Source organism: Tachypleus tridentatus, chromosome 3 (genome assembly GCF_004210375.1).
Source record: "Tachypleus tridentatus isolate NWPU-2018 chromosome 3, ASM421037v1, whole genome shotgun sequence".
Taxonomy (NCBI): domain Eukaryota; kingdom Metazoa; phylum Arthropoda; class Merostomata; order Xiphosura; family Limulidae; genus Tachypleus; species Tachypleus tridentatus.
Window position 1 is genome coordinate 87,531,398 of NC_134827.1, and position 12,822 is coordinate 87,544,219.

Consider the following 12,822-nt stretch of genomic DNA (forward strand, 5'->3'; position numbering starts at 1 on the left):
GTTTACTTTGTTTTATGCTAATAAAATTGTTACATTGCTATATATTGAAGAAATGAATATATAATATTTTATTTTAGTTTGAGTTTCAAGAAGGTTTGTTGTGCGATTTTTTAAAAATTTGTTTACATATTCAATCTTTTGTTGATCTGAGAATTCTGTTAACAAGTGCAAAAACATGAAAGGCTAATTAAAACATTTGAAAATGTACTTAGTTCTCACAGTATCAGCACTGCCAGGGAAGGTTTTTAGTTTTAAAATAACTTTATCTGTGTGCTTAGATAAGAGTGGAAATTGAAAAAAAATATTTTGTTGAATTTTAACACATTCTACATCCCCACACATTGTACATTTCTTCTAGTTTCAATTTATCTTATGCAAAGTGCCTTGTTACTTGTGCAACTAATTTACTGTGTTATGTAACATAGTGTTGAGTTTGTGTAACCCTACTATATTCCATTACATCTGGTGGGATTTCCTGCCAACATAAGAGCTAGGCATAGCAGATTATGAATATACAGATTTATGGTTCCTGTCTCGTTCCCTCAAACTTTTTCTTCTTGGTTTGAGTCTGCTATAGAAAACTGATAGTCAAATCTCACTATTGGGTTAAAGTAGCCCAAGATTTGATTTGTTGATTTCCCTCTAATTTACTTGTTCAAAATTAGATACATTTATTATGTAGCTTTTCTTTGATATTTGAAGCAAGCTAAAAGTGTCAATAAAATAAATATTACAGTCAGTATTTTGTGATTGTGATGTAGCTTCTTATTCTTTGCAGTAAAACAGTTTCACACTTCAGAAGATAAATCATGGTACGAAAAGGATCTTGAAGAATTCGATTCTGAGGAACAATGTCTTAAAAATGAAGAAGGGGATACAATTTCTAGTAAGAAAAAGACTTAAAACAATTATTATTTGAAAGTGATATTCAGATAAAAAGGACACCCAATTAGGTATCCCACCTTCATCATATGATGTTCTACTAAAAGCATTGAAACAGTACAGTCCATTTTTAATGGCATAACATTTTGGATAACATTAGACCTATTGGTCTATCTTGGTTTTTTTCATCCTCTAAACCAGACTAAAACTACTAATAAATAAATTTATAAAAAAAATAAAAAATCTTAAAGCTAGTCCTTATCACTCGTATATATACTCTTACATTCTTGTAAATTTACTGCATCCACAACATATGAATGTAAACCATTCCAAAGGCCAACCACCCTGTTAGAAAAGTAAAACTGTTTTAGATCACTCCTACACTGCCAAAATTTATACTTATGTCCCTTAATTCTGTTGTTCTCACTGTTAAATATGAAAAATTATGGTGGATCAACACTATAAATTAGTTCTCTTCACAGTTTTAAACACTTAATCAGATTCATCCTAACTTTTATTTTTTCAAGAGAAAACAACTTGGGTGATTTCAGCTGGTTCCTGTATTTTAGGTACCATTCTAATAACCTTTCCAATAATTCAATGTCTTTCCTAAGGTAAGGAACCTAAGACTTAAACAAAATTAAGACGAGAACAAAATATTCCAAATGTGGCCTAACCAGTGACCTGTACAATGAAATTATTTCTTCTTTTAATTTGTATTCAGTATTTCTGTAGATACATCTTAAAATTTTATTTGCCCTACCACTAGCAACAGTGCTCTTTTTGGATAGCTTAAGAGACTGAACAACTATTGCACTAAGATCCTTTTTTTTGTATTACTCTTAAAGCTATTCCCATCCAGATTATACTTATAATTCAAATTATAATAACCCACATGCATTATCTTGCATGTATTATAATTACAACACATCTGCCATTTATTTTTTCAACTTGGTAAATGATCAAAATCCATTTGTAAAGCAGCAGCATCCTCTTCACAGTCACCCAGTACCCAAGACCTTAGTATTATCTGCAAAATTAAGTAATTTTTTGACCATTCTTTCATCTGTGTCATTAATGTAAATAAAAAAGAACAGAGGTCCTAATATTAAGCACTGAAGTACCCCACTTGTGACATTAATCCAGTTTGGCTAAGCTCCATTTGTAACAACTCTCCACTTTCTTCCATCCAGTTTGCTAAATTGTTCCCCACACCTACAGAGATAGTTTTTTTCAAGCCTTTTATGTGACTCCTTGTCAAATGCTTTCTAAAAATCCAGATACATCAAATCTACATAAGCAGTAACATTTCTGTTGAAAGATTTGTAAGGCAAGATTTTCCCTCAGTGAAACAATGTTGAATGTACAATAAAATTCTAAACATTGTTAAATGGCTTTGCAAAGCATCTTTTAACAGACTTTACAAAACTTTTCCCACAGCTGATATAAGATTAATGGAGCTAAAATTACTGGACAGTTTTTATTGCCTCCCTTGAAAAGAGGAGTAACATTAGCCAACTTCCAATCCTTTGGTACCTGCCCACTATTTAAGGACTGACAAAAAAATAATAGTAGTCAGTGGCTCACATATTCAGTCTTTAACTTTCTTCAATATTCTAGGGGAAATATTATCCAGCCCATCAGCCATGTTGTTCTTTAAACTTCTAAATTTTTTCTTAACCAGCTCAGAATTTATTCAGTCATCTAGTTTGATCTTTCCATCTATCAACTGTTCAAGATGTGAAATATTGCTTAAATCATCAATAATAAAAACCATAGATGAAGCAAAATTTAATAACCCAACCATCTCATAATCATCAGATACTAACCTTCCTTTATCGTCCCTCAAGGGTCCTACCCCCATTTTAACATCTTGTTTATCCTTAATGTATTTAAAGAAATCCTTACTGTTAATTTTTACATTTCCAGCCAACCTTTTCTCATACATCCTTCTTGATGTCCTAATTTTCTGTTTTGCCAACTTCTATAATTTTCGTAAACTCCTGTCGTAACAGTGAATTTAAATTTCTTAAATTTACGTTGCTTTTTTTTAATGGGTCTGTCCTCACTGATTTTTGCATGTGACTCTTGTGATTCATGTGTTTAGTAAGATCAGCATGTAATTTCCTAATGCCACAAAGCAGAAAATATCAAAATATGGTTTAATTATTAAGTATGGATGAAAACTCAGACTTTGTAAATGAAAGAAAAGGGAACAATATAAGATAATGCTGCAAATTCTAAAAAGTGAGACAGAGGAAAGTGCAGAAAAATTATTTAAACACAGGCTACTCATGGAGTTAAAATAACATTAGTTCCATAGCTTACAGCCCTTCAGAGTGGAATTATTTTCAGATGTAACATCAACAGAATGATTCTTAACACATCAATATACTTATTCACAATTGAAGCACCAGTGTGGACAATATGCTTAAAAGTGAATGGGTATTGTCCTGACCATCCAAAACTAGTCATTCTTCAGTCCAAGCAAACTTTTGAATGCATTGGTAAATGAAACTGCAACTCTGGCTTGAAAACCAGTACCCAAAGTTTTGATGGATGCTCAGAACTGTAAACCAGGATATCATTGCTATTCCCACTATAATTATATTTAAGAACATGAACCAGTGATGTTTCCTTTTATTTAATGTAGAAGAGGAAATCTTCACAATAATGAAAATAGAAAAAATTGTTTATGTGAAAGTGTTTTTACTCGAATGATAATATAATGACATAATAAATAATACAAATATCTTTATGATTTTGTTGGCAACAGAACACTTTGTTTTTCTTGTTAATTATAACTTCCTATAAAAGTTGTAAGCCATTATTTTACTTCTGTTAAACTACATTTTAAAGTACGTGTTATACATGCATTAATTAAGTTTTGTTTAATACTTTTATATTTTATTCATTGTAGCTGAGCATGTTGGTACTCAGAGAGAAAAAGTACCAAAAGAGGTAAAACATGGTTGTTATTATCCCCTGGACATTTGGTTTACTCTCTCTGAATACATTCGACCAGAAGACGTTGCTACTTTTGCTGCATTGTGTAGTAGTGCTTATTTTGTAGTACGCACCTATACATTTTGGATAAACATCTATAAAAGGTGAGTAAAATACTTAAGATGTTAGTTAAGTGTGCAAAAGAAACAGTTGAATGTGTTGCCCAGTACACAAAGATTTGCCATTGATGTTTGACTTACATTTTTAGATAGATACAGTCATAACTGTTTTTCTCCTATATTGTTATTATTAGGCTTTATTGTATTGTGAAATTTTTCTCGCTTTTCACTCGGTAGTAATTATGGCCTAAATTTTAGGTGTAATAATTTATTCAGACAAATGTTAAAACTAATCATCATGTGATGTGCTTATTTATCAGTGTGTGTTTTCTAGGAGCCAATGAACATTATAACAGATTGTTATACTGGCATATATGTATAAATTTAACAGTGCTGGATCAGTATTTTAGATCTTTCTTTTTAAGTTTCAAAGTTCTGTTGTTTGTTACAAAAAAACGTTTCATGAATATATGCTACTAAGTCTTCTTTAAATGATATGTATGGGTTTTTATAATGTTCATTGATTTTGGTTTGTGTTAATTTTTGTTCCTCAGATATTATAAGCCTGAAATATCTCTGCCAGAAGCTCTTCAACCAACAAATATTGACCGCCCATATTGTCTCCGTGCTTCTGTGATAAGATCCTTGTATTATATGTATCCACCTTTTACTAAAAGACTTTTACCTATCCATAACACTTCAGTTGATGAAAAATTATATAGATTAAATTGGGCACGTTGCGTATCCTTGTGGAGAGTGAAACAGGGCAGCAAATGGGTCTTTTATTTTAAATTTGTTTTGAAAGATAGGTGTCTGAAAAATTCAAGCAATACTTCCAGTAATTCTCAAATAATAAATAGAAAAGTAAAAAATAGCTGCTGGATGAGTGGGGCATCTTCAGAACTTTCTGAATTAATTGAAAATGTAAATATTAACTGTGAAGAAGGCTACTGTGTACTTTGCATGAACTGCCAGCACTTTATTTGTACTCCACCTTCAGTAATGGGCTGCCATCTAGCAGAAATCCGTGTCAGTCTCAGTCGAGACATGAGAAACCATCGCATTCAACTAGGATTCACCAGTAGAAGTTACCAGTGCAGTAGCAAAGTGAAATCCATTATATCTGGTATCATATTAGACTTCGATTCTGTGGAAACAGTTCAAGTTTTAAACTGGTGGCATCCTCGATACCCTGCATGGAAAACTTCTTAATAATAGATATTAACATGAATGCATCTAATCATAGAAAACTAGTGCATCATCTGTAAACTTTTTTAGGTTTTATTTGCACTTAAGAACTTGAACATTTACTTATAATTTCCTAACTCTGCTCTCTTAGAATATTCTAAGCCTTTAATATCACCTTGATGAATAAACTATGCTTATCTCCTTGTTACTTTAATCACATGTAAACGGTTTTCTTTTAAAAGAACTTACCCAAAAATTGTTTTTTAGTTTTGAATGTATTTCAAATAAATACTCTATAACGATTTTTTAAATATTTTTATTTTTTCCTCTTATTAACAAACGTTGGTCATTTTTTATCTGAAAACATAGGTCTTAAAAAATAATTATTTTCAATACAATGTGTAATTATTTTTATGTAATTTAAAAGCACTTAAATCTACTTTTTAATATAATTTGAAGAGTACAATATCTTTGTTTGTACCCCCTTAAAGAATTGGGCATTTTTGGAAATAAACCTGTGTAATCATTACTGTTATAGATTTTCATAATATTTCTCTAAACTACTGTTGAGTTTACACATTAATACAAAAGTTCCATTGTTTTAGTATTTTTCTCTGATATATCTCTAGTACAATTTCTATATGTTTGGCTAAATGCATGTGAAAAATTTCAATAAAACACTATGAGACCCAGTGTGTTTAGAATATTGATTTTTTTTTCAGTAATTATAATTACATTAACAGATTATATATGTTTCTTTATCATAAATAAACTTGAGATTAAAACATTGATAAAAATATCACTTAGTTTCATTTATAACAAGTGACTCATTCGTAAAACAATTTAGAAGATTAATAAATTGTATGAGTGTGCCACTTTTATATATTTTCTAAACTAACTACAATACAGATTTGCTTATATTTGGCACTAACTTGTGTTCTTAGCACCACATAAAGTATTTTTATACAAAGTTCGTGGAAAGTATGTCCAGTACTTCATTTCTTCAGAAACAGCTTAGTGTTATTGTTTTATTGTTATTGTGTAATATTAGTTTGACTAGTTTTCTTGATACATTAGGTTATAAAACTGTAAAAAAATAATTTTTAATCTAAAAAAGTAAAGGATATTACTCTAAAATTTAATTCCCATAATAAAAAAAAATAAAATGTAGTTATTATATTTCTTGGAGTGAATAATTACTTTTCAACTGATTATTGAAAAATTCATCAGTGTATTATATTATAAAAATATTGTTCTTTCATAGACTAATTTTGTCTGAGTCATCCAGGAAATTATTTTTGGAATTTAAATATTAATGTTATGAAATTCTTTTCAGAAAAGAAAATATCCAGACCTGTGAAAACGTGTGATAAGAATTGCATTGTAGCTCATGAAACTAGCTATTATTTATTTATAGAATAATGTATGAGCTGGACAAAAACCTTTTGTTAGGTTTAGTACAAGAAAAACGTATTATTAATAATGGATATTTGTTAACACTTTGCTTATAATTTAAGGTACTGACACAGTATGCTAATGAAGTCTGGTGCTGAAATATGGTTATCAAAAGCAAAAACCAAATATGTAGTATTTTGTCTATATACTAAAATATATTAAGAAAATAATAAATGTTGCAAGTGATTATTAAATTTAACAAAAAATATAAAATTTGTTGAAGAAATATAATGACCCTTTTGCTAAAAAAACTTGAAATATAATTCATGTATATAAATACAACTATATGCAAGTTGAGAAGGTTTGGTTTGTTCTGTGCATCTAGTGATGTTTACACTTGCATCTGATGAAGTGCAGAGATACAAATGTTTTTCATTCAAAATTGAATTGTTCCATAACTGTATTATTCTAAAACTTGCTTTGTATGTATTTTTTAATTTATTTTTTGCTACTTACACAATGAGAAACACAGAACAGATTGAAACAAAAAGTTTGCACCTTTTTAAATAGTTATGTATATCGTGATATTATATAATTGCTATCAAATTGTAATTAATAAACTTGTATCAGTGTAGTATCTCTTGATATTAATTAAAAAAATATATATTATAGGAATCAAAATTTTCTGTTCAAATTGTGCTGATAATTTTGATAGAATTTTTTAACAATCTAATATTATATTTGGTGAATTGATCTTTACTGTCTTTAGGATTCTGTTTAGTAACCACATTAGATATAATTCTAATTGTAATTCTAAACTCTTCTAAAGTGTACTTGACAAACTTTGTGGTATAAATTGTGAGTGTATTATATAAAATGCTCATTATTATTCATTTCATGTACATGTTGAGTTCTGTCATCATTTCTTGGTAACTTCAGAGAAAGAAAATTAGTTTGACATTAATTTGTTTTGAGTAACTGATTAATAATTCATTCCAAGAAAATGCATTGTAATTTTAACTTTCATTTATTGAGCTAATTTTGACAATGCTGATAATATGTTTTGTCTAGTCAAACATAAGACTTGTGTTACAGATCTGTAGTTGCAAACGTGATTAAAGACTGCAGTCAGTCAAAATCATTTTAGGAGGTCCCAGTCAAACTCATTTTGATGTATTGGTTATACTAGCATAAGTAAAACTTGTATGCCTTGTTAGTTAATGTTGTGTCAAGTTCATTATGTGTTATACTTGATAGACAAAATAAAGCTGTTAAAAACTCTGAAAGCAGTGCAAGCAAATTTCCTAAAACAACTGCATTGTTAACTCTGTATAGAATTCACTTGAAGCACTACATATTTAACTTGAGTGACAAATTTTCTTTCCAAGATTGATGTTCTTTGAGTAGTTGCATCACTGGTATACAAGATATGAATGCTAGGACAACATGGAAATGACTGTGTAGTCCAGAAAATGATGCTCAAGTATATAACTAATAAAGTCATCTCTAGTTATGCACAAAACCAGTTTAACTATATTTTTTTATTACATTTCACACAGTTTACAGATTTATTGTTTTGTCATTCTGTTAGGCTTGGCGTGGCCAGGTGATAGGGTGCTTGACTCATAATTTTGAGGGTTGCAGGTTTTAATTCACATTGCATCAAACATGCTCACTCTTTCAGCCATGAGGGTGTTATAATGTGACAGTCAATTTCACCATTCACTGGCAAAAGAGTAACCCAAGAATTGGTGGTTGGGGTGATGACTAGCTACCTTCCCTCTAGTCTTACTCTGCTAAATTAGGGACTTCTAGCAAAGATACCCCTCATGTAGCTTTGCACAAAATTAACAAAAAAAAACAAACAGTTCTGTTGCAAACACATATGAGTATGTAAAGTTTGAGTGTTTTACCAACTAATTTTTGTTTATATCTATATAAATTTTAAATGCAATATAAGGATTTTTATTATAATATTCATGCATAGTTTACAGTAATTTAGTCTACAACTCAGCAGAAAGTGTAGTTTTTGGAAATATGAAGTAAGCAAAGGTATGTTCTCCAAATTAGGCTTGTATTAATTATGTGAAAGGATGCTTTTTCAGTATTAATAAGAATTATAATTTTACTAAGAGAATTTCAGTTGGTACTTGATCATTGGGTAAGAACTTTATGAGATTAATAAAAAATGTTGAAAGCTCATTGGCTTTTTAAATTTGATGGTAATTTTAGCTCATCTGATTTTGAAAATCTCCTGTACTTTCTTCATTCTTTTTTTCTAGTAATTTGAAGTATTGAGATAAAATGGTTTGATTGGTTCTTAAAATTGTGTCCTAATTCTGTGTTTCCTGTCACACCAATCATGCTCACCCTTTAGCCATAGGGGCATTATAATGTGACAGTCAATCCCACTATTCATTGATAAAAGAGTGGCCTAAGAGTTGGCAGTGAGTGATGATGACTAGTTGCCTTCTCTCCAATCTAACGCTGCTAAATTAGAGACGTCTAGTGCAGATAGCTCTCGTGTAACTAACAAACAAACAAACCTAATCTGTGAACAAATAATTTTATGAGTGAAATGAGTTAAAATATTAATCTCAGCTGTGTAATTGAATATTAATTTATACAAAAAGTACACTTGCATTTGTCTGCCTGGATCTTTCCTCAAATTTCTTGATTAAGCTGTATAACCCATATGATTTGAAAGGTCTTTGTCTGAGAAGTTCAGATTTCATATTGGCTTTTCCATTCAAAATAAACTTACCTGATTGTTCCTTACTCAACTTTTTAATGCATAGAGCACGCTCAGAAGCATTTTAATGCTTCAAACTACTCTGTGCAGTCTTCTCAGGAGGACTGCATGTACCAATCAGTTAAAGGTGTAATACGATTCTTTGCATTACTTTCGGGATCCAGCCAAGTATTTCCTCTCATTAATACATGAATTGCTTACTAGTAAGTTTATTGAGCAAAACTCAACATCTTGGTGATGTATGAAAATAGAGTAGATGGAAAGCTGGCTTCCCTTTTATGTTATTGTAACTTGTCTAAGTAAATGTATAATATAGCAATCTTGGAAGTTTTGACAGAGCATTCAGTTGAATATAATTGTAAGAAATGTTATTTCTTCCTCAGGTTTTCTTATCTGGTATTTTTTGAGTGAAGTTTTCTAATCCTACAGTTATGAATACACGTTATCTGACTGGAAAGTCAAGAGTTGAAGTTCTATTAAAATCCTTTATCCAAGTGAATATTACAGCATAATTTGTGAAATAAAGTACTTTTATCTTGAAACATATATGTCAAAGCTTTTTCATTTCTAGTAGAATTAGATTAATTCTATCAAGCAAGTCGTATTATACTTTCATTACTGTGGTAATTAAGAGTAATTTTTGATGTTATACCTGTGATCAATGGTTTGTCTTTGTAGTGCTAAAAATGATGTAATTATCTATGTTATTTTTATTTCTTTTCAATTTATAATTTATTGATAGAATCGCCTTTAAGATGGTGAATAAATGTGGTAAATGGGTAAATACACAGTTGTAAGGCTATAAAAGCTGTTGCAGAAGATGTTACTGCAACTGACCGTGCCAGGATTCATAAACGTCTTGGATACCAGGAGAAGGTTTGGGAATTTGTAGGATTATTTCCAAGGGATGGAAAGTTGCTTGAAAACTTAAATGCATTGTCATTGTTTTGGAAACGTTCTTAGGAGATTAGATTGTTTTGACATTATTTCATGTTATTGTTCCAGCAGTAAGGCTGAGAGCTTGTAAGGCTAAAAATTGGGAGTTTAACAACTCATGGTGAGTAGAATACAGATAACCTATTGTGTAGCTTTGTACTTTTTAGTTCATTTGTACAAGTTAAATACATCAAATCAATTTCACCCTATTTAACTTTTAAAATCAAACCGTAATTTCTGAGATTCTGATTTTAACCTTCCTGCTGTAATTGAAATTCCTGATGACGAGAAACCCACTTGAAATAAAAATGTATCTCGGAATGGCTAGTATGGGTATTAACACTTTTACTAATAAAGCTTTATTAAACGTGTTAATGGCCATACTAGCAGTTCTGAGAAACATTTTGTGATTAAGAATTGCTTGTATGCAGTGCCACGTTTGCTAATAGCATCTGTTGCAGATACATGAAATGTGATTGTAGATAAATCGTTATTCAAAATTTGGAGTACTCGACATATGAAATGGGGAAAATTGATTTTTTTACTTAGTATTATCCAGAAAGGTTGATTGAATAAATGTCAGATAAAGAAGTAAAGTCTGTGATGATGGGAGGTTGATAAGAGGAGGTCATTAATGAGTATTGGCCAATTTTTTACAAATTAAACGAAACGTTCACATGTAGAATCACGAAAATATATCGCATACCTTGGATCATTGCTCGTGATGCATGCCACTGACAAGGATATTTAAGGAAAATTTAACTTGTGTGTAGAATCGATTAACATTGTCAATGAACAGCAATTGTCACTGGATGAACTGAGCATATATTGTTTTATAAACGGATACAGGATATTATTCAAAAGGAAACAAGTATGAACTTTACTAAGTGAACATAAGAGTTTGTAGTATTCATATTTTGAATGAAACTTTCACGACAGGCAATTCAACTCTTTGCTAAATAGCTTGTGTTTGCTAGTTTAATATTCATTGAGGAGAAGAATGGACTTCATTAAAATTAGAAGGGGTCAGATTTTTACCATTGGAGGTTTTCCTTTGAGATACCACGAATAAACACTAATATTTTTCTAGTTGCACGCAATTAGTTAAGTCATAAGCGGCATGTCGCCTTAATTATGCAACGAGTGTATGGATTCGTTTTTTTAATTCTTTATTATATAAAATACCAGATGGAGTAACCGTCTTCTGGTCGGAAGTTAGGTAAATTTATGATTAGTGATAGTTATCTTAAGACATAAAAAGCTACTTACCTTGTATATATTGTTGTGAAAAGCTCCCATAAAACCTGCAAAACACAAAATGTGAAGCCACAAACTTGCATGCATCTTCACACGCTATCAAAAAAACTTCATACCGAAGTTGATGAATATCCATCAACAGGGTACGAAGTTGTGGTAGAAACTGAAAATGTGTAAGTATCTTCCCATGGACTCAATGAACCTTCTCCTTGATGGAAAGTAGTAAGTCTTCAGATTTATAAAGCTATAATGAGAGGTTTGATTCCACTTGGTGGACATAGCAGATAGTCTAATGTGGCTTTGCTGTAACACCCTCACCACAATGAACCTCCTTACCAAATTTGGTTAAGATCTATCCACACCTGCGAAGGAATTACATGGACAAACAGCAGCCAGTACTGTTATATTCATATAGATAAGTAGTTATATGAACATACGAAAGTGCTGTTATATTTATATAGTTTCCCGGGCGTAAAGGTGTGCAATGTGATCACCTTGTCTGTTTTCATTTTCGTTGGTGCATGCAATACTCCAAATTACTAAACAGCTGAACTGTGCAGCTTTGTTAAATAATCGATGGTGGAATGCTTTTATTAAAGACAGCTCATCATATTGTACCTGACTGGTTGGACATGTCACCATGTCAATTTAACCAAATATCGTTTTCATATTATATTAAATGTTTGAGAAATTATGCGTGTACTAGTTGGGTTTCGTTGTTTTGTTTATTTAAATACTTCATAAGCAAAGTTATTTACCTCTTAACCTAAAATATTTTAAATAAGAAGCGAGAAAACATTCACGAAATTATACACGTCTACATAAAGGTATTAATTTCTCGAAACATATCGAAATGCGTCAGAATTCCGAAATTAGTCATATGACAAATATAGTTGTAATTATTCTTCGTGCTCTTTTAAGAGAAGTGTACACCATAACAATTGTTGCTGTATACAATATATTTGATAATAGTGTTTCGATCACTGCTGTTTTTATTATACCCCACTCGGCGTGAAGAACTCTGGATTAGGCGAAACGTAGTTAAGTGGTTCGTGAATACAGTTTTGAGATAGTATTAATATGAAGAGATTTTGTCTCAAAACAGGAGACTAATCAAAAATGCATCGTGTATTGAATTACTATAACTAGAAAAGAAGCTCCATTTCTTCTTACATGAACAGGCCAGTGTCTGGGGTGGATTTTTATAAACAAACAAACAGTTTTGTTTTGTTTGAATTTCGCTCAAAGCTACTCGAGGGCTATCTGTGCTAGCAGTCCCTAATTTAGCAGTGTAAGACTAGAGGGAAGGCAGCTAGTCATCACCACCCACCGCCAACTCTTGGGCTA

At 31.0% G+C, this 12,822-nt stretch overlaps 1 protein-coding gene across 4 annotated transcripts in view; it reads left to right on the forward strand.

Moving 5' to 3' along the window:
* The window catches only part of fsd (transmembrane protein fates-shifted), a 36,002-nt gene extending 26,178 nt beyond the window's left edge, over window positions 1–9,824 (forward strand). For 3 of the 4 annotated variants that reach the window (XM_076495472.1, XM_076495471.1, XM_076495473.1), the window contains 3 exons: window positions 779–886; window positions 3,803–3,992; window positions 4,502–9,824. In XM_076495472.1, the coding sequence (XP_076351587.1) occupies window positions 779–886; window positions 3,803–3,992; window positions 4,502–5,159 (956 nt within the window). In that variant the 3' untranslated portion in view covers window positions 5,160–9,824. The remainder of the gene's footprint in view (window positions 1–778; window positions 887–3,802; window positions 3,993–4,501) is intronic. The other variant, XM_076495474.1, reaches the window with a different exon arrangement.
* The last annotated feature ends 2,998 nt before the right edge of the window (window positions 9,825–12,822 follow it).